At 36.5% G+C, this 22,691-nt stretch overlaps 1 protein-coding gene across 1 annotated transcript in view; it reads right to left on the reverse strand.

Annotated features, from left to right (window-relative positions):
* Window positions 1-1,815: 1,815 nt before the first annotated feature.
* Window positions 1,816-22,691, reverse strand: part of TM9SF3 (transmembrane 9 superfamily member 3) — a 69,749-nt gene continuing 48,873 nt past the window's right edge. The window contains exons 10-15 of the mRNA XM_007532631.3: window positions 16,163-16,302; window positions 12,126-12,194; window positions 10,186-10,332; window positions 9,431-9,514; window positions 9,227-9,303; window positions 1,816-6,131 (exon numbers count right to left, since the gene is read on the reverse strand). Of these exons, the coding sequence (XP_007532693.1) occupies window positions 6,064-6,131; window positions 9,227-9,303; window positions 9,431-9,514; window positions 10,186-10,332; window positions 12,126-12,194; window positions 16,163-16,302 (585 nt within the window). The 3' untranslated portion in view covers window positions 1,816-6,063. The remainder of the gene's footprint in view (window positions 6,132-9,226; window positions 9,304-9,430; window positions 9,515-10,185; window positions 10,333-12,125; window positions 12,195-16,162; window positions 16,303-22,691) is intronic.

Here is a 22,691-nt window from a genome sequence, read left to right on the forward strand (position 1 = left end):
GATCCTCCCCTCCCTTCCATTGTCTTATAAGTGTCTCAGGCTAAACCACTAAGGATGACCATGACAGTGAATAGTTAAAATTTTGACCATATTCCCAGCTTTTAAAAACTGAGACTTCTATCACTTTAAGGATGCAGAATGTTGAATGTAATTCCAAATATATATGTAGACTACATTGCCAGTGACACATGTGCCAATGAAGGTTTATCCATCTTTTTAAATTTATTTATTTTTTTGCCAAAGCACTTCTCAGCTCTGACTTTATGATGGCGTAGAGATTGAACCTGGGACTGTAGAGCCTCAGGCATGAGTGTCTCTTTGCATAACCATTATGCTATCTACCCCTGCCCAGTTTATCCATTTTCTAACATTAAAACTGTAGTTTAAGAATTTTAGTCTTCACTTTGAAATTCAGAAGCTAGGCTAGCTACATAGTAGATTTCTTTATATCTAGTATATCAGACATAAGGTGTTCACTAAAGAAAGCAAAAACAATCCAAATCTGTACCAATTTCAACTAATTGGCAAACAGGAATTGTTCTGTATATTTGTCACCTAAAGCAGCTAACAAAATCAGGGCAAGAAAATAACCAAGGAGACTGACAAGGGTTTAAATAACTAGATGAAGCTGGAGACTGAAAAATACAAGTAAACCTAAAGAAATTAACCACTGACTTTGGCATGGTACAATTTAAAAAGTCCCTTCTATTTGTATAAAACACTCATTTTTTTATTTATGATCTCCATACAAAAGAGGTCACTGTATAGTTACAACGGTCAAAATTCTTTTAAATTTATTATCTTTATTTATTTATTGGATAAAGACAGCCAGATATTGAGAGGAAGGGGGGAGAGAGAGGGAGTCAGACACCTGCAGCCCTGCTTCACCACTCATGAAGCTTTCCCCCTGCAGGTGGGGACAGGGGGCTTGAACCTGGGTCCTTACACTGTAACATGGATACTCAACTAGGTACGCCATCACCCGGCCCCAACAGTCAAAATTCATATATTTATTTTTTTCATATATATGGCCAGAAAGCATTCCCTATAATTTATAGGTGCTCTAATTTACCTATAAAATACAGCTGTCCTGGCCAGTGATATTATTTAACCAAAGAGCACAGGACTTAGGTGCCTGAGGCTCCAGATTCCAACCCCAGTACCACATATGCCAGAACAGAACCATGCTCTGTTCTCTTAACTCATAACTGCTTAAATATACCTAAAATAAAATGTAGCAGTCTACCACATTAGCTTACAGAATGGCTGTGAAGGAACTATTTATGAAAGAGCTTTGAAAAAAGTGATGTGTAGACAAATGCAATTATCAACCAGATTGACAGGAATAGTAGTGGGGTTGTGACTGTAGGAGTCAGAGTTTAAAGAGAACCATTTTAAAAAGTCAAACCTTATTAATTGTATTATCCTTTCAATTTTATGCACTTAATTCTTTTTCCAAAATAAAAGTGGTGGGAAGAATCATAAAAAAATAAACCTTTCACTTCAGTAGTTAGCGAAGTCCGGTTGGCTGGCTGCTTTTTGTTGTCAGGGCAGAATACAGGTATATTCTTTAGATCATGTACTATCTACTATGGCTGTTGTGCTACAACCGGAGAGGTTTGTGCCAAACATGGTACAATTCTCAAAACCTCAAATATTTCCTATCTGACCCTTTAGAGAAAAAGTTGGCCAATAGTTCATTTAATTGTGAAACGTTATTAGTAGTCACTTCATATACTTGCCAATAAAATGAGCTACCCCTCATGCCTGATTTGCCTGTTTCAAGAAGGAAATAAATAAAGCACCCAAGGGAAGTACATTTAACTTTTTATTACTTAAAAAAAAATCCAATTTCAGTTAGATTAGCAGACTAGATTAGAACCTCAAATGAATTTAATACATTATATACTGGATTTCTATTACTAAAAAGTCAGTTAGGAATAATGACCTCCACAAATCCAAGGTGTGTATAAAATAGAAGTAATCATTGAACAGTGTTTCCTTCTATCAATGGTTGGTGCTCTGAGTATTTCTAGACTTTAAGTTTGACATAGCTGAAAAGCCCAAATGAGACTGCTTACCAGTATTCTGTTGCCCTTCAAACAGAAATCCATGTTATTTCCCCCATGCCTTAAACTTTTGGGCTTATAACATGCAAATGACCTGATATGATCAACTGAGGGTAAACATAAAATGTTCCTTTGTCAATCGTTAGCGAGCCTAGTTCACCAATGCTCCTATAAAATCATTAAAAACTTCACTTTTAATTTTTCTTCACATAGCTGTCTTCTGAATATTAAATCAGACAGCTTTTAAAAACTGTTCATAAGAAACAACTGTTCACGCAAAGCGCAGGGACCGGCGTAAGGATCCCGGTTCGAGCCGGGATCCCGGTTCGAGCCGGGGAGTCGCTTCACGGGCGGTGAAGCAGGTCTGCAGGTGTCTATCTTTCTCTCTCCCTCTCTTTCTGTCTTCCCCTCCTCTCTCCATTTCTCTCTGTCCTATCCAACAACAAAGCAACGTCAACAATGGCAATAATAACCGCAACGAGGCTGCAACAACTAGGGCAACAAAAAGGGGGAAAAATGGCCTCCAGGAGCGGTGGATTCATGGTGCAGGCACCCAGCCCAGCAATAACCCTGGAGGAAAAAAAAAAAAAAGAAAGAAAGAAACAACTGTTCCTCATACTGAATTGAAATCTTACAAGATGTCTAGTTATATTTTAACATTCTGAGCTACTGTACCTTTGTCAAGTCTATTTTGTACACATTTATAATATTTATAAAGGATAACTTCTTTAATCTCTTTAATTGGCAAAATACAGCTTTCTTAACTATGGAATTTTTATGAGGATATAAAACATTAATGAATACTTGTATTTTCAAACACCACTAGATCTATTTATTACACATTCCAATAAATCAACAGAATGAAGCACTAATACACACTGAAATCTAAACTTAAAACTCAGATGAAACTGCAGTGTATAGATTACAAATAGGCTTTTCTTTCCCCGGATTCATATACAGAAGCCCTTCAGTATGTGGCTTTTCCTGAACTAATTACATAAACAAACTGTCTCTTTTTCACATTTGTAAAAATTCAGGAAATTTAAAAATAACGTTTATTTGCAAGACATTTGGCATAAAGTGGTCAGTAAACATTTAGGAAGCAAAATCTTTTATCAAAAAAATACATTTTTGTGGATAAACCCTAAATCTAGTGGTTTTTGGAAGAACTAGAATTTGCAGAAACCACTTTTATAAAGCAGTCCATCCACTCTCAATGGGAAACACACAACCACACATTATCATACATCACCACAACATGTTCAATTTTAAAGGTGTGGGTAATCTAGTACAATCTAGGTATCCAACATAATAGAATAAAAAAGATTTATCATCCCTTCATTACATCACTACCTTATCCAACTTTGTACCAGAAAATACTCATGTCAACTAAATTTGTTATGAAGCTAAATTTTAGGTGAAGCATGCTGCAGATACAAAAAAGAAAGTTTATCCTTAGTTTTGAGTGTTCAAAGGATCAGCTGAGCAAATAATATTAACAAATGAAAGGGACACAATTAATGGAGTGGAAAAACCCCAACCTTTAATTAGCATAAATATTCTAGTTTACTATTCTACAACTGAGAACTAAAGAACTAAATCATGTGTGAATTATGGCTTCTTCTAGACATATACACACAGTCTTCTTTACAAAATCATTAAAGCGGTGCAGATTTTCTTAAAGATGATTAAAATTCATCTAAATGGAACTCAATCTATTTGGAAATTAGAAAATCATTTTTTCATTGAAAATCCTAAAAGATTTCAAATAGAACTCAATTTTTAGAAAGAAGTCTACCTGAAAACAGCTAAACCATAAATTCTCTAAAACACCTTCATTTTAACCTGCAAGATTCATGAGAAATTCCACTTAAGACAAAAGTCTATACAATTTACAGTCCATTAAATAAACTACATGCTGTTATGAGCAGTTTACATATACTTAAAAGTAACATAAGCCATTAAATAATGACTTTCAGCATCTTACTGAATTTTAAAGGTAGGTGGGAAGGAAGAAAAAAACTGAAAAGTTCAATGGTTACATTTAATAAACATTTTGGCGTGGAGAAGAGGATTTACTTACAGATTCCAATCAGATTTCTACTTATGTAAGTCAGTGGTAAAAAAAAAAAAAAGATAATAAAATAAAATAAAAAACTGTCACTCTTACATGCCACATTATAGAAGGCAAAGTCCAGTATAGAAATATCTTGTAATGGAAACATCTAGTGTAATTATTAATGGCATGTGTACATTAAGTTTTAAATATAGCTGTTTTTGTTCTTTCTAAAAATACCAATCTACAGTATTATTTTAGGTGGTCATTTGCATAGCAAACTATTAAACTAGAAACTCTAGGAAAACTTCACATTATGAATAGTTCCAGAAAGATGTAATCAAAATTAAAGCCACTTCTCTAAGAAAACTGTAACCTTTGTTTACTCACCCAGTAGTAAGCTAACCACTTTTACTCTGACTCCCACTTCATAGGGCATACCAGATAAATAGATTTTGTGAGAAATTCAAAGGGTTTGATATTCACTTGGTGAGTGTACTGAATTAGTTAAACAACTTTGGGGGTCTTTGAAGTGTGGGTTGCTTGAATTAGGAAAGCACAATTTGTACAATGTTTAAAATTTCTTACTTAGTTATAACTGTCTTTTGAAAAGGTATCTTCAAATTGCAAACAGATATGTTTTCACAAAACAATTTGGTCAGGAACTTTTATTTTGACACCCTAAAGCGATAATGCTTTCGATGTCATTTAAGTGCCCCAGACAAGATTAACAAAATTAAGTGTTTCTACATTACAAATTCCACTCCTGTAGGAGTTCCCCCACCCCACAAAGGAAATAGAAGACAATCCCCCCTCCCAAAAAAAGTACAACACACATATTTTGAACAAACCCCAATGTTTCATGCAGTAAGATGTAAAAAGCCATCCAAATTCACACATTTCTACACCAGTCGTCATCAGAAAAAAGTACTCCGCAGTCAACCTGTACATCCAAATGCATTTGGGAATCTACACCTACAATACATTATTTAATGTTATATACATTTATTACCCACCCCCTTCTCCTTTTTCAATAATTTCATGTGTAAAACCTTCATTCAAGCCCCCAAAAGATGTAAGATTAACTTGAGGGGAAAAAAAGATAATCACTTTAGACATTCAGTTAAAATGTTGTTTATCTAAATCTCAAAATGTTTAATAGAAACAAATATCTTTTCCATTTAACACTTTGCTTTCTAACTATACAGTAAATTGCATTCTAGAAGGTACACCTCTATCTTCACACTGTAGCTTCTTTGGATGGAATCAAAATGTAACTGAATAGTTGTAAGATAAATAAATGGATGTTGGTCCAATTAAGTTGACAGCAGATATATTACATGCAGGATTTAGTATTTTTAATTCTTCTTTTTTTTTAAAAAGGATGCAGTTGAATGGGAGGGGCGGGGGGAGGAGAGGTCAAAAAAGAACCCAGATTCAATATATAAAAACGTCCACAACAGGCTGACAATGGCAGTAAAAATAAGGGGAAAAAAAAGTAATCTTTCTGGAACATCATTTTTCAATAACGTAGAAACATTAAATGCCAGGAAGATTCCTATTCATGTAATTTTAGCATCCAAGTTTCCCTCTATTTATTTTATTGGAACAAATGCTTTAAATAAACTATTTGTCCTCTTCACTGAAGAGAGCTGGTCTACTTCATCTTTACTGAGCTAGTTTTTGGGAAGATTAGCCATGTACTGTAGTAATGCCTACTGCATAAAATCCAAGCATTTGCTGTGAACAGTTGGAGAAAGCAGTCAGTAAGAACCTAGGATCAATGGAAATAGATGTTACTTTAAGCCATCCATGAAAAAGAGACCCACAAAATACCCAGTGTTAAAACCCAAAGTTCTTCTTGCGCTTTTTATACTGTTGCAAGTTCTACCCCTGTGAAAAAGAAGTTGATCCGAAGTTCCAAGTTTTCTTGGGTCTCTAGTCAATTTTCACGTTAGTATAGATTTTTCGGACAAAGGCACTTGTTCCCATGTAACCAATTGCTCCTGGAAAAATAAAACAAGATGTTTTGAAACAAATGCATACAAAACAGAATCCTCCATTTACAAATATTAACTGATGTAAATGTAAACATCATTTACAAACATTAAGTGCTTACTGTAAGATAAAGACTTTGTTAGTATTCTACTCAACTAAAATTTGACCAACTGCCTTGCAAACCATTTCTCCTATGACATCTTACCTCATGTAACATACGTGTAACTAACTATTCATTTTATGATCAATAACTGAAAATTAAAATGTATCTATTTCTACACTGGATTTAGCATCTACCACAAAACTACTGCAAGTTTTAAAGTAAATCTTTAATGAGCTAATAATGGTAAACCAGTTAAGACACTTCTGATCTATTTTGCCTTTTGCATCTTTAAGTAACTAAATGATGGGTGAAATAATTTCTCCTTATATAATAAAGGCCCCAGATAATAAATACAAAGAAGAAACCTAACTAGAGTAGTATAATCTCTAATGAGTTAATTGAGCTAGGCAATAACCATCTATGGCTGATATCTCAAAAAGAGAGAGGTAAAGTGCCTCCTGATAAAAGTTTACAAATTGTTAAGTACTTTTGAACAAGTATCTTGAATATGATCAAATCTATAGTTAAGACTTTTTACAAGAACGGGGTAAAGCACAGAGACACATTTTAAAAAACTTCACAAATGTAATCATCATGCAACTCTATAGGAATTAACAGGTTTCTCATTTCAAGTGCAAGTAATAATAGAGTGCCAAAGCTCAAAAGAGCTGTGAAAGACATTTAAACTAAGCAGTGCATGAACTGTAATTGAAACTTAATGTAAACATACCGGGATGATAGGAATAAATCTGAATAACAAATGAATATTTGACTGTACTAAGAAATTATACTTAGCTCTAATATATACATGTACTGAAATGGTATATATTAAAATGTATTAGTATACAACTATAGCATATATTGGGCTGTTGGAAAAAGTCATGAAGCATTTTTATATTAAAAAACAGAAAAATGTTATGACTCTTCCAACAACCCAGTTGTGTGTCTGTGTGTAGTATGAGGTCTGAGATTCAAGTCAAAATAAAAGGAGGGTAAGATAGAAATGTAAGATAAAACTGACCATGAGTTGACAATTATTGATGTTGGGTGTTTGGCGGTATATATCATCTCTCTTTTAGTATATATTTTTCATAATTAAATATGAAAAGTATTTACATTTTAAAAGCAAACCTAAAGGAGCTGGGTGTTTGAGCGCACATGTTATAATGTGCAAAGACCCAGGTTCAAGTCCCCAACACCCAGTGGGAAGCTTTACAAGTGGTGAAGCAGTGCCTCAGGTGTTTCTCTCCTTTCTTCTTTTTTTTTTTTTTTTGGGGGGGGTCAGTGTTGGTATTATCTTTACTTATTAGATAGAGACAGCCAGATATTGAGGGGGGGGGGAAGAGAGACACCTGCAGCCTTGTTTCACCACTCACAAAGCTTTCCCCCTGCAGGTGGGGACAGGGTTTGAACCCGTGTCCTTGAGCATTATAACATGTGTGCTCAACCAGGTGTGCCACCACCCAGCCCCTCTCTCCTCTATTTCAGCCTCTTCTCTTCAATTTCTGTGTCTATCCATATTGACAATGATAATAATGTAAAAAGCTCTTCCTATTTCCCAGCTATCTCCCATCTATAGACCTAGCATTATACTTGATTTTCAAATACACACTTTTTTTTTTTTTTTTTTTTACAAATAACAACTCTAAAAAATGCCTACTTTATAGATGAAAAGATGGGATTTAGAAAGGTCAGTTTTGCCTTTCCATGGCCACAGAAAAATTGAGCAGCAGTAAGAAGCTGTAAGTCAGATTTCTTGGGCTTTTAAATTCATGCCCTTTTCAATTACTATGTAACTTCTAAGAGTTCTTTATATTATAGGCACTTCACATGATACAGATTATCTCATGGGGACAACTATCATCTTTTCCACTTAATGGAATATTGTGGTAGACCCACATAACAGTGACACCATCTTTATTTTCTAGAGGTCTGAGAAATTGAAGAACTGAATTAAGGTAGAGAGCTTCATTAAGGCTTATCTGCAGACATCTAAGTGTGTATATATGACCAGTAAACTTTACTGTCTGCTGAACACTGATACTTTCATGAACAGCCCAGGAAACTTCCAAACAGAAATCACACTGTGCCTTATTTACATTAAAAACTTTGCTGATGAACCTAAGTTAAATAAATAAATAAATAAATAATAGCTACAATAATAAAAAAAAAACAAGGGCAACAAAAGGGAATAAATATTTTTTTAAATTTTTAAAAATTAAAAAAGGGGAAGTCGGGCGATAGCGCAGTGGGTTAAGCGCATGTGGCACAAAGCGCAAGGACTGGCATAAGGATCCCGGTTCGAGCCCCTGGGCTCCCTACCTGCAGGGGAGTCGCTTCACAAGCGGTGAAGCAGGTCTGCAGGTGTCTGTCTTTCTCTCCCCTTCTCTGTCTTCCCCTCCTGTCTCCATTTCTCTCTGTCCTATCCAACAACAACATCAATAATAGCTATAATAATAAAAAAACAACAAGGGCAACAAAAGGGAATAAATAAATATTTTAAAAAATTTAAAAAAAAAAGTAACACTAAGCAGAACTTGGACTGGAGTTGGTATATTGCACCAAAGATGAGGGGGGGGAGGGGAAGGGGTCCAGGTCCTGGGACATGATGGCAGAGAAGGACCTACTGTGGAAAACTGGGAAATGTTATGTATATACAAACTACTGTATTTTATTGTTGACTACAAACCATTAATCCTCTAATAAAGAAATTAAAAATATATATATCAGTTCTCAAGTAATAATGAGAAACAAATTTGGTATAGAATATAGTGCTATACAAAATAATTAAGAACAGAAATAAGAGAAAACCAGCAAGATAATAAATTGGATTTGTAGCAATAGTCAGAAGTTCGGACTGAAATCAGACTCCTGAGTTTATACCAGTGTTCTTGATCAAACAAAATGTGTTTCCATAATGTGTAATTACTGCATTATTATGATTATGAAACTCTCAAAGAGTTTCTTCCTCATGATATATCAAAGAATTTTAGAACTTACCACACATTATTCCCAAGGCTGTGCTAAATACCGCCATATATCCAAAGTAAAAGGATGTTTGAAATAAGCCATACATCCTGCAACAAAACAAAATAACTTTATATATTATATCCATTTTTATTTTGAACACAAAGCCTTTAATTCTAATGTTCAAATGACAAATTCAGTTTCCTAAATACAAAATAAGAAAATGTTACCACTTACTTTGTTTTGAAAAAATAGTAGTAAAAGGAATACATGTAAACATAGATTGCAGTTGATGCAGCAGAGAGAAAACTCGTCCATTGCCTAAAAATAAAAAGTCAATTCTTAAGTGACACTGAAACAAAAAGTCCAAAGCAAAAAGTTTGTTAAAACTAAACAATCCTTAAAATGCTGGCTATTTGAAAATAAATGAAGGGGCTGGGCAGTGGCACACATGTTGTTAATGTGCAAGGACCTGGGTTCGAGCCCCCAGTCCCCACCTGTAGGGGGCAAGCTTTATGAGTGGTGAAGCAGGGCTGCAGGTGTCTGTCTTTTGCCTTCTCTATCACTCCCTCCCCTCTAGATTTCTGGCAGTCTCTATCCAATAAGTAAATAAAAATGCTAAAAAAATTATTTAAAAAAAGAAATGAATGTACATAGCATTAAAAATATCTCATAAAAATAAAAATATCTCAACAAGGAGAGAATCTAAGAAGTACACACTTTATCTGTCATAATCTCTAATCTAAGCAATGTCAAATAAACCATTTCCATTCTCAGAAGTAAAGCACTGTGCTTGGAATGGAGCAGTGCTTCCTCAAAGCTCTTTGCATGTCAACCATTTTGTGAAAATATCTCTAATACAATGATCCTCATTAAAACAAAAATAATTTTTGCCTGATACTATTTCTCTTCTAAATGGGGGGAAAAAAAGCTGCTTAGGTTACCTGAACAGCAAAGTTCCTAGAGACTTACTTTTCCCCTCAAATACTTACCACCTATAGTCCTCTGCATTTAGTAGAAAGTATGTGCACACAATGGTCACACAGACAGTCACAATGCACAGGATAACCAGCACCAGCATCATGAATCCATAGACATAATAGATCTTATATGCCCAGAAAGACGTGAAGATGAAATACCTAAATACAATGCAAAGACATAGTTGAAGCTCACTGTATTCTTATTAAATCTCATTTATTCTTAGTTCTCACATTTTTCTTATTCAAAACTCAGTACTTTCAACTTCTATTACCTATCATGATAAATTAAATTCTCCAGAATTCTCTGAAAAGTATTTTCTTGAATAATCTCTCAAGAGTAGATTCTCTAGTATAACTATCATCTTGAAACAAACAAAAATTTAGAAGTTTAAAAGGAGGTATGAAAAATAAATGATTTCAAAATGAAATCATTTCCCTCATTAATTTTTTATAGACAGTACTATTCAAGCAATGATTTTTACCTGTTTATGAAAATCCCAATTATATAATATAGGTTAGATGGTGTAGCAACATTAGAAAATTAAAATAACTTTATAAAGTCTAAAGAAACTTGATGAATTTTACATTTAGAATGCTTCAGGTAGGGCTTTTGTCCTTGCTCCACTTGAAAAAATGACAGGACACAAAGATGCTTTACAGATATGACTTCAATTTATTCAACCATCTAATACCTATCAGATTCAGTTATGTGTTATGAAGGCACTCACTATATACAAGAGAATCATTGGGGCATCTGGAAATGTGGAAACGAACTCGGAATAGTGGCAATGGTGGCAATTTACAGGCAGAAGCCAAAGGTATATGACTACAGTTGCTAGTCCCACAAAAGAACTGTTTTGCCTAAAATGTCAGAACACTGCCATCAAGAAATACTGAGATATAGACCGAGAAAAGAAAAGCCTACATTTTGAACGGAAGGAACAGGGTGCACATCTGGATAAATGCACATGCTACTAGGCTTAAGCCCCCACTTTCTACCTGTAGGGAGAAAGATTCATAAGTGGTAAAGAAGGTACTACAGGTGCCTATCTCTCTCCCTTTCAATCTCCCTCTCCCTTCTCAATTTATCTCTATCCCATCAAATAAAAGGGGGAAAAATGGCAACCAGAAGCAGTGGATTCATGGTGCAGGCATCAAGCCCCAGGGATAAACTCTACTGGAAATGAAAAAGGAAAAGAAGGGAGATGGGGGTGGGGGAGGAAAGGCTGAGCAGGGCAGACACGAAACACAGAGTCTCCCACCCTAAACAATGATACATCTCCTAGTACTCTGAGACACTTTTGAAAGGAGGCTAGGTATAAGTATGCATTGAAAGATGTCAGGGTAGAAAGATAGTTCACCAGGTAGGGCGCCTGCCTTACAATGTGTGTGAACCAGGATAAAATTCCATCACCACACAGGATGGGGAATGGTGGGTCTGAGATTACTGTCTAGCTCCTAGAGCACTCAGAGACACTTAAAAATTGAAATAAAGACCAAGGCATGTAATCAAAGGCTGCACTACCATTTTCTAGCATGCATGGCTTGGTTCTAAGCTCTCCTAATATGTGAGGCAGGTCTAGTATATAATACAGAAAAGTATAAATTTCAAATGAGCAGAAAACTATCTTTACATAAATACACAGAACCCTTTCCATAAACTACAGAATTAAGAGACTATCTATTAGATGCCTTCCCATCTGTTACCTCTATACCTATACTAACTCCTAAATTCTCCACTTACAAATCCCACAAAACATGACACAGGGCCAGGACACAGTTCAGCATTAGAAGTTCTGCATGCTCAAGGCCGCAGAGGTCCCAGACTTACCCTGGTGACATGATATGCCAAAGCTTAACAGAATTCTCGTCATTCTCATTCACCCTCCCATGAAAATAAATGAAATTTCAAAGTGCCCAACTAATTCAATGAATGCACTTCCAAAACTTACATTTCAATGAAGATTGAGCCAAAAGGTAAAATTCCTCCTAAGCAAACAATAACTGCAGGCTCCATGAACCTGAAAAATAACGAAATTAACAGTTAGATTCCTGCATGATTTTCTTATTACATATTGTAAATTATAATGCTTATAATGGATACTTGACACTTAAATCTAGAGGTAGAAATAAAACAAAAGAAAAATAAAATCAAGGACAAACAATACAGAGTTGGGGCTTCAAACTGGCCATAGCTCATGGTCAAAAATTCTTTCCAGTACTCAAGAATTCAGAAAACACAAATACTTGTCACTGGCAGAAATGAAGACTTAAAAGGTCTGTTTTCCATAACTTCTAAGAACTTTAAGGTAGGTCAGCAAAATAGCTCAACTGCATAATGCACCTGTTCTGCCATGTACATGACCCAGGCTCAAGCACAACTGCCCCACCCCACTGGAGGAAGATTCAGCACAAGAGTCATAATCTTTATGGCTGGTACCTCCTCCCTCCCTTCCCCACCACATCTTGCCTTTCTTTCTGAATGAGTTAGCCTAGTGTGGTGAAGTTCCAGTAACAATAAATAAATAAATGGGGGGGGGGGACATGCTTATGGAAAGGCATAAAGAAAATAAATCTTGGAACCCTAGAAATAATGCTTCCCAAATTTCTGCCTTGACATATCATTGCTCATTATTTCTTTGATTCAGCAGTTTATCTACGAATTATACAATTAAAGTTCTAAGTTCTGAGCTACAACAGTCAAAGAAAAGAATAAAAATAAAACCTGAGCCTTTAATCATTCACTCCATAAACATTTACTAATTGCAGCTGATAACTCAACAGCTGCAATGTCTTCTCTCACCTCATACTTCCAAAAGCACTAGGTTAAACATTCTCACCACAAACCTTTCCCCAAGTCTCTTATGGAAAGGTAGAATCCCCCTCTATGCTTTCAATCCCTTTAGACTCTATCACAGCACTTTGCACACTGTTCCTGTTTAGTCAGCCACATATGTATCACACTTCTCTGGATTGTAAATCCTAACAGACAAAGGCTATTCACCTGGGTGTTCCCACTACCCAGCACAGAGCTAGCACATAAAAGATACTAAATTAATTATCTCATAAAAAAGAGAAGAAAAAGACAACGACAACAACAAAGAGAAGAAGAAAACAAGAACATTTTGAGATATGAGGGAAAAAGAAAACAATTTTGATCTCATCAAGGTGAGAGAATGAAAGAACTACTGTTCATTTTGACTCCCCTGTGGTTGTGTAATGAAAACAAAGATACATATACCTAGATCCTGTATCTAGATGCAACTCATGGTTAGAAAGTACTGTTCCATCTCCTCACTCATTGAGTGAACTAGAGGAACAATTGTGATTTCTTTTTTTTAAATATTAATTTATTCTTTCTTGTTGTTTTATTGTTGGTTACTGATGTCATCATTGTTAGATAAGACAAGAGAAATGGAGAGAGCTGAAGAGGAAGACAGAGGGGGGGAGAAAAAGACACCTGCAGACCTGCTTCACTGCTTGTGAAGCGACTCCCCTGCAGGTGGAGAGCCGGGGGCTCCAAGTGGGATCCTTCAGCTAGTCCTTGCGCTTGGTGCCACGTGCGCTTAACCTGCTGCACTACCGCCCAACTCCCCAATGGTGATTTCTGACTATACCTTCCTTAACTTTATGCTCTGAAATAGTGGTGGAAATTAAGTTAACAGTGCCTGCCTGATTTTACAGTCTAATCTTGATCTGGGGAGGAAATAAACCTTGACTTTAAAAAGCAAGTTACAGAAGTTCTCACAGTCACAAAAATCTAAGGAAGAGCAAAGATAAATTCTAAGACTAGACTAGTCACTTAATTTAAAAATTTAGAAGTAATTTTATTCAGTCCGTTTCTACCTGACTACATACCTCCAGGTCCACAAAAGACTAGTAACTAGCTACAAATATGTTATTTATAATGTGGTGAACTATGTGAGAACAGACACTTTTCATATGTACCCCACAGACAGTGAACACAGAGCTATACTTATGAGATGGGGAACTTAACAGATATTTAGCAGGAGTATTCTACTTTTCATGTTATTAATTAGGGAAATAATGTAAAATCAATTAAAACATTCCATTTACTAATTTTATAATGTAAAAGAGTCCATGTCTAGTTCAAATTTGAATTGAAAATTAGAAACATTAAAGTATTAATATTACGTCATTCTATGTTCAAAATATGAAAAGAAAATAAGATTTTAAATTAAAATTTACATCAGAAATCATCACTTCAAAGATGACTGAAAATGAACTGTAAACTATTTTCACACTATTGCCAGAGGCATGCCTTCAGTTATTATACAGAAGTACTTGCCCCACCCCCCAAAAAATGAATACTTGCCATAAGACTGATCTCAAATAATAGGAAGTCTTCGGTAATACACAGAGCATACAATGTGACGCACAATTTTTTTAATTTTTTTATTTTTGATCTTTATTTTTTGGAATGAGACAGAAATCGAGAGGCAAAATGTGACAGGGAAAAAGACACCTATAGCACTGCTTCACTATGCACAAAGCTTTCCCCATGCAGGTGGGGACTTGGGACTTAAACCTGGGCCTTTGTGCACTATAATGTGTGTGCTTAACCAGGTATGCCACCACCCAGTCCCTCAGACAGTCTGTATTAGTCTAGAAGTGAAGACAGAGAACTCATGTCAGGGCCCAGGAAATGGCTCATCCGGGAGAATGTACACTTTTTTTTTAAAAAAATTATTTATTTATTTATTTATGAGAAAGAATAGGAGGAGAGAAAGAACCAGCCATCACTCTGGTACATGTGCTGCTGGGGATTGAACTCAGGAACTCATGCTTAAGAGTTTATGTCTTAGCCACTGCACCACCTCCCAGACCACGAATGCATACTTTATCATGTGACAGGGTCTGGATTTAAGAGCCCCGTCACTACAGGAAAGCACTATGCAAGGAGAAGTGGTATAGCAGTGCCATGGTTTCTCTTCTACTATTAAAAGAAAAAAAAAAAAAAGCTACTAGGAGAGGTGGTGGGGAAGCAATTACAGAAGCCAGACCTTTCAACTTCAGCCCCCCATAGTAACCCTGGGTCCATACTCCCAGAGGGTTAAAGAATAGGAAAGCTATCAGGGAAGGGAGTACTGGGAATTGTGTTGAATTGTACCGCTCTTATCCTATGGGCTTGTCAGTGTTTCCATTTTATTAAAAAAACAGAATTCATGTTAGTAGATTATGACTGATCTCAATCTTAACATCTCTCAACTGGTAAGATATGTGTGACTATAAATGTGTATCGGTGGGAGTTGGGTGGTAGCGCATCGGGTTAAGCACAGGTGGCGCAAAGTGCAAGGACCGACGTAAGGATCCTGGTTTGAGACCCCGGCTCCCCACCTGCAGGGGAGTCGCTTCTCAGGAGGTGAAGCAGGTCTGCAGGTGTCTATCTTTCTCTCTCCCTCTCTGTCTTCCCCTCCTCTCTCATTTCTCTCTGTCCTAGCCAATAACGACATTAATAACTACAATAAAACAAGGGCAACAAAAGGGAAAATAAATATTAAAAACAAACAAACAAATAAATGTGTATCGGTGTTACTTTGCCAGTAACATGGGTCTCTATCACAATTATTCAACTCTTACACTGCAGTTTAAAAACATGGACAACATGTAAACAAAGAAGTATGCATATGTTCTAGAGAAACTTTACAAAAACAGGAAAGGAGGTCTGATTTGACCTGTACTTGTAGTCAGACAACTGTCAGAGCTTTAATAACCATCTACCTCTATACACTGCTGCATTTATCACAGCATATGACCTATCTATAAATGGCACCAATATTCAGAAAGTCAAATAAAAAATGTAGTGCTTCTAACAATGAAGGATGATTCTAAAAAAAAAAAGCATAGAAGACAAAATTTTAAATTCAGAAGTTCTCTATGTATGCCGGTTCTAAAGTTTGCAAACATAATAACCTGAAGAACATATATATTCTGAGGAACAATTACATAAGGATAACATTATCTTTACCATTTTTTCTCCGGTATGGGACGAGGCACTGCATTGACACGACAAGGAAAGTTGGGCTGACCTGACAGATTTCGGCCAAGTATTGTACCAACAAGGTTTAGAGGGAGAATAACAAAAAAACAGATGCAACAAACAGCCACCTGCAAGTTAAATTAAAATGTATATGGTCACTTGAGGAACAGTAAAAAAGGACACTTAAAATTTAAACACATATTGATCACAGGAGAAAAATGATTAAAATTCAATACAGGTTAAAATTGTACAAGCTAGACATTAAAGAAAAGAGGAAAAGAAAAACCTTTAAAATATTAGAACTGAAGTGAACCCAAGTTTCCCATCTTCTATAGGTCCCCAATTTTCCAATTCTCCCTCGTCTCTTCTCTAGATCTTTTTCTCTCGCTTTCTGCTGACAGGCTTTAGCATAGCAGTTTATCTATAATCATCAGATGCATCTTATTTACTTGATGAGGTTTTATTTTGCTTCTAATATGACAGAAGTTTTACATATATTATTTCCTATTTTACAAATGAAATACATAAACAAGCCCTGGAACATAACCTATACAGAATTCTCGCCTAGCCTTACAGCCACTACTCATAGCCCGCTAGAGAATGAAAACGGGCAGTGGAGAATGAAAGGCCTGGCTGAACGAGACCTCTACCCACAATAAGACAAGCAGAGACAAGTGCTGCCTGCCAAACTTAATCTCCCAGAGACGTAACAGCTGGTCAGCTCTCCTCAAACTGAAATCACAAACTGTCCTTTTAGGAAATCTGATAGTGTTAAGTGGAATTGAAATGGAAAAGGGAGCCATCTATGGTGGGCTATTTAGAAATGCCAAAGGATATAAATTTAGGGAGATAATAAGTGTCATTAGATGAAGTTTCTGAAGAAATATATATTATTTTGTTAGCTATTATGTTACGTGTTTCTTCTGACATCTACTCAGAAGAGATTTGTCACTCCTTTTCTAGATTACACATTAAGATTTCTTTTTTTTTTTTGCCTCCAAGATAACTGGGGCTCGGTGCCAGCACTATGAATCCAAGACTACTCCTGGAGACTATTTTTCCCATTTTGATGCCCTTGTTGTTGCCCTTGTTTTGGTTGTTACTGTTATAGCTGTTGCTGTTGGATAGGACAGACAGAAATTGAGATAGGTGGGGAAGACAGAGAGGAGGAGAGAAAGATAAGACATCTGCAGACCTGCTTCACCGCTTGCAAAGTGACCACCCTGCAGGTGGGGAGCTGGGGGCTTGTACCGGGGTCCTTAAGCCCATCCTTGAGCTTTGCACCATGTGCGCTTAACCCGCTGTGCTGCTGCCCAGCCCCTTTACATTAAGAATTTTATGCTGGGGAGCCAACTGGTGGTGCACCTGGTTAAGTGCACATATTATCATGTGCAAGGACCCAGGTTGAGCATATACTTCCCACCTGCAGGGAGGAATACATCACAAGTAGTGAAGTAGGTCCGCAGGTGTCTTTCTATCTCCCCCTATCATCCCAGCCTCTCTCTATACTAGCCAAAAAAAAAAGGTAAAAACTGGCCACTAGAAATAGTAATTTCATAGTGGGCACTGAGCCACTGCACTAAACTCAGTGGTGTAAGAAAAAGAAGAAGAAAAAAAGAATTTGTCTGAATAAAATTTGGCTTCGATTTTAGCATTTCAACAAAAAAGACCAAATTAGCACTATCAACTCCAAAACGATACCTCAAATAAGCCTATTTTCAACATGCAAATATATAACTCTCCATTCTGTTTCTTGAGTTACCTCAGTATTACAGCAAATACTAGATTTAAAGTCAGAAACGTATGATAACATAACCAGGAAAAGACAAGATCAACAGCTCTCATAAATTTAAACTAAGAAAAAAGAAACTCAGCAAATGAAACCCAGCAGTATATAAAATGTATAACAAATACATAACAAATTGAGGTTTTGTCAAAGAAATGTAAGTTTGTTTTGAGACTCAAAACTGAATCCTGCTCAGGCTAAAATAGAGCCTCATAGATATTCAAATAGATGGGAAAATGTCATTGTAAAAGCCTATCTCCAGTCACAATGAAAAAACTGAAATACAAGAGAATTTTATTACCTTGATCAAGATATGTATATTTATATAGTGTTGTTGGCAAAGTCCTGACAGGGGCCAGTGGTGGCGTACCTGGTTGAGCGTATGTTACAGTGTGCAAGGACCCAGATTCAAGCCCCTGGGCCCCACCTCTAGAGGGAAAACTTTGCAAGAGGTGAAGTAGTGCTGCAGTTGTCTCTCTACCTCCCCCTGCCCTCTCAATTTTTGGCTCTCTCTATTCAATAAATAAATACAGTAAAAATTTTAAAAAGTCATGACATATTTTTCTGTTTTTCTATGCAAAAATATGTCGTAACATTTCCAACAACCTAATATATGAAAACAAACTACAGCTAGCATTGTACTTAATGGCACAAGACTCAATGTTTCCCCCCCAGGATTAAAAAAGGATAGGGGCCAGGAGGCCCTGTCCTCCACCTGCAGGGGGAAAGCTTTGCAAGAGGTGAAGCAGGGCTGTATCTCTCTCTCTCTCTCCCCCTCCTTCCCCCTCAATTTCTGACTATCTCTATAATAAATAAATAAATATAATTTATTTTTTTTAAAAAAAGGACAAGGAAAACTGCTCTCACTGCTTCTATCAATACTGTACTAGAGGTTCTGGGCAGTGCAAGAGGGGTAGGGGTAAAGAAAAAGGAACAAAATGTACATATCACTCTAAAAATTCTCTCACACTATCCCAAACTCTCCCTCACCTCATCCTCCGGCGACCAGTTTTGCTCTGTTGCTATAGTTTTGACTTTTCAAATAGCATGTGCCCCTCACTTCTAGCTTCTATGCTTTGCATAATGCACTTGTGATTCATTTCTGTTGCTGTGTAGCATGGTCCTAGTAAGTATTCCTTTGGATGGATGTACCACAACTGGCTACTCATTCACCTTTAGCAGACGATTTGGGTTTGGAATGACTATAAATAAGGCTAAACATAAAACAAGCATTTTCTTTTTCCCGAATGTAGTGAAAAGAAAGTGTAGCAGGTGCAGCTGCTTAGACCAAGTTACCTTCCCAGGGTCCTCGGCACCTAATTCTAAATCTATGACCCCTTAGATTGTGAGGTCTGGAAGAGGGGTGATAAAACTAAAGCTGTTCTCCAAAAAGGATCATTTGAACTGAGGAAAGGAATTGCCCATTCACCGGCATATGAATGTACTGAATTGTTAAATGCCTTAAAAAAGTATTTTGTATCAGAAGAGAAAAAACAAGTAGAACCTGAACTGGAGCTGCTGTACTGCACCAAAGGAAAAGACTCTGGGGTGCGTAGGGGGGAGAGTCCAGGTCCTGGAAAAGGATGACAGAGGACCTAGTGGCGGTTGTATTGTTATGTAGAAAACAGAAATGTTATGCATGTACAAATGTTATGCATGTATTTACTGTTGACTATAAAACATCCATCCCCCATAAAGAAATTTTAAAAATAATTATTTCATATTTATTATTTTTCAAATGATAAATGTTTGCAAGTGACATATTTGATTAGGGTTTAATATCCAAAATAAAGAATGCCTACAATTCAATGTCAAAACAGCCAACTAAAAAAACAGGCAAAGGATGTGAAGACATTCCTCCAAAGAAGACATATAAAAGGTCAATAGATACATCATAAAAAGCTGAGCTAAATGCTCACTTGAGTGTGAAGAAAAGGGAATCTTTGTGCACTCTATGGCCACTTTGGAAAACATTAGAGAGCAATCTCAGAAAATTAAAAACAGAGCTATCATGTAATCTAGTAATTCTACTTCTGGGAATATGTCCAAAGGAAACAAACAAATAACAATAACAAAACAAAACAAAAAAACTAACTCAAAAAGGTATATGCATCTCCATATTCATAGTTGCACTATTTACAACAATCCAGACACAGAAATAATCATCCATCAGAGGATAAATGGGTAAAGAAGGTGTGGTGAGCATGCATATTCATATACACAGACACGAGAATATCACTCAGTAATAAAAAAGGAGAAGATTCTACCATCTGTGACAATCTAAATGGACATGAATGGCATTATGCTAAGTGAAAGAATCCAGACAGAGAAAGACAAATTCGGCATGATCTCATTTATATGTGAGATCTAAAACAGATGCACAGCAAGTGTGTGTGCTGAGACGGGAGACAGTTCAGCTCAGTCAGTAAGTGCCTTGCCATGAACCCAACAAGCCCAGCATCACACAGGAACACACTGGCAGCAAGGGACATGGTAGTGAAATAGTATCTCTCCCTCTGTGTTTCTTTCTCACTCTAAAACAAAAAGAAAAAAATGGTCTGGGAACAGAGGAAGGAAGGAAGAGAAGCAGAGGGGAAGACAGAGAGGATAGGAGGGAAGAATAAGAAAGAAAAGGAAGGCTGGCAAACTCTGAGGTAACCAGGGTGAGTGTGGAAGGTGAGGGGAACAGGAATTGAAGGAAAGTAGTATAAAATACTCAGACTACACTAAAAGACAGGCAATCTTATAATCTGTGTTTAAAGGAAAAAGAAAAACTTTAGGAATTGTACCCATGTACAACTGTAATGTAAACTATGAAACTCCCAACTGAAAAAAAAAAAGTCTTTAGGAATCTACAAAAAATAGAAAGAGTTTAGCAAAGTTGCAGGGTGCAAAGACAAAAAGACAATATGCAAAACTGATTTGTTTTTGATAAGTAACCATATTTTAAATTTTAAAAATACCATTTATAAACAGTATTTAAATGTGAAAAAGGAATAAAATCAACAAAAGATGTATAAAACCCAAACACTGAAATACATAATTCTTTAGAGAAAATATATTTAAATGTATACTGTGCTCATAAAAACACCTGGGGGGGAGGGGTCAGGCAGTAACGCAGCGGGTTAAGCACACGTGGTGCAAAGCACAAGGACAGGCAGAAGGATCCCAGTTCAAGCCTGCAGGGGAGTCACTTCACGGGCGGTGAAGCGGGTCTGCAGGTATCTATCTTTCTCTACCCCTCTGTCCTATCCAACAAGAGGGACATCAACAACAATAATGACCAGAGCAAGGCTACAACAACAAGGGCAACAAAAGGGGGGAAAATGGCCTCCACCCACACTTCTCCATCCTGTCCAACAAGATGTAAGGCCCTATAGACATCTATTCTACCCCAAAAGGGAAAATGAAGTTGTGCTAGCATTTTTACTTTTAACAAACCCATAATGGCCCCTAGTGCCCTTTACCTTTTGTAATTAGAAAAATAAATTTGATTAGCACGTTTTAATATCTGGTGCCTCACTAACATAAAACTCCTAAGTTTTGTAAGGTAAAGTCACTCTTCCTTTTCCTTCTGGGCAATTAAACATGGCCAATTCCAGTTTGACAACTCTTCTGCTCTCTGTACCTAGTCAAGCATTTGTGTCTCAGCTGCAAGAAGAGATGATTTGCACGGGCAGCAAAACTCACAGCTAAGGTGACTGAGTATTCCTGGTGACTGAGTATTCCTGTACGATCAACTCCCTTACCTATCTTAGGTTCCACTTTCCTCTTAGCAGAGACTATGTCCTTTTTTTCCCCCCAGGATTTACTTTACTGACTACATATGGGAGAGAGTTTCACATGAAACAAAGAAAGGAGAGAAAGAAGTCAGAGCACACACATGGTACTAGGGATTAAATCGGGAACCTCAGGCATGAGAGCCCATTGCTGTACCAGCTGAGCTATTTCTCCGGTCGCTCAAGGATTATTTCCTTCTTATCTTGTTTGAAGGTTATACCATTAGATGAAAAATAAGAGGAAGAATGGGATAGAGCCAATCCTCTTTTATTCTGTTGTAGCAGTGACGTATGTAAATGTGCCTTCACCCTGATATGAAAATATCTTTACAAAATCCTTTTGTCATAGCATTTTGAACAAGTGCAGCTTAGATAATGGAGCTTGTCTAACACTATTTTTACAGATTTTTATTATTTCTTTATTCTTGGGTATACTGCATGGTTCTCACTTGTGAGAATTCACAAGATGTACCAATCTTGGTCTCAGTCTTTTTCCTCACTGTGATAATATTATCTAATCATACATTGTGAATTTCATTTTTTTGATAGCCTCTGATCTGTGATTTTTTGATAGCCTAATGATCTAAGTCATTATCCCAGTTATGTCCCAGGAATTGAGTTATGGGAAACGATTTCCCTAAATATTTATACAAATAAAATTTTCCAAAACCTACAACACACATTTGATGATATTCAAGATTCTCCCCCCAAGCTAAAACAGACTTTATGATGACAAATATAACATAATGCTTCCACAACCCTCTGCTGCTTTTCCTTTAAAACTACTCTAACTACAGAGACAGGAAACCGTAAAGATAGTTACTTATCAGTATGAGCTGAGCTTCGTGAATAATAGTTTAGAGTAGAAATGTGGCTAGTTGCTATGTTACCTTGCTTCTGTGAAGAATTCTTTTATTTGTTTTTACCATCATAGTTATGCTCAGAACATCAT

The sequence above is a fragment of the Erinaceus europaeus genome, chromosome 1 (assembly GCF_950295315.1).
Source record: "Erinaceus europaeus chromosome 1, mEriEur2.1, whole genome shotgun sequence".
Classification (NCBI taxonomy): domain Eukaryota; kingdom Metazoa; phylum Chordata; class Mammalia; order Eulipotyphla; family Erinaceidae; genus Erinaceus; species Erinaceus europaeus.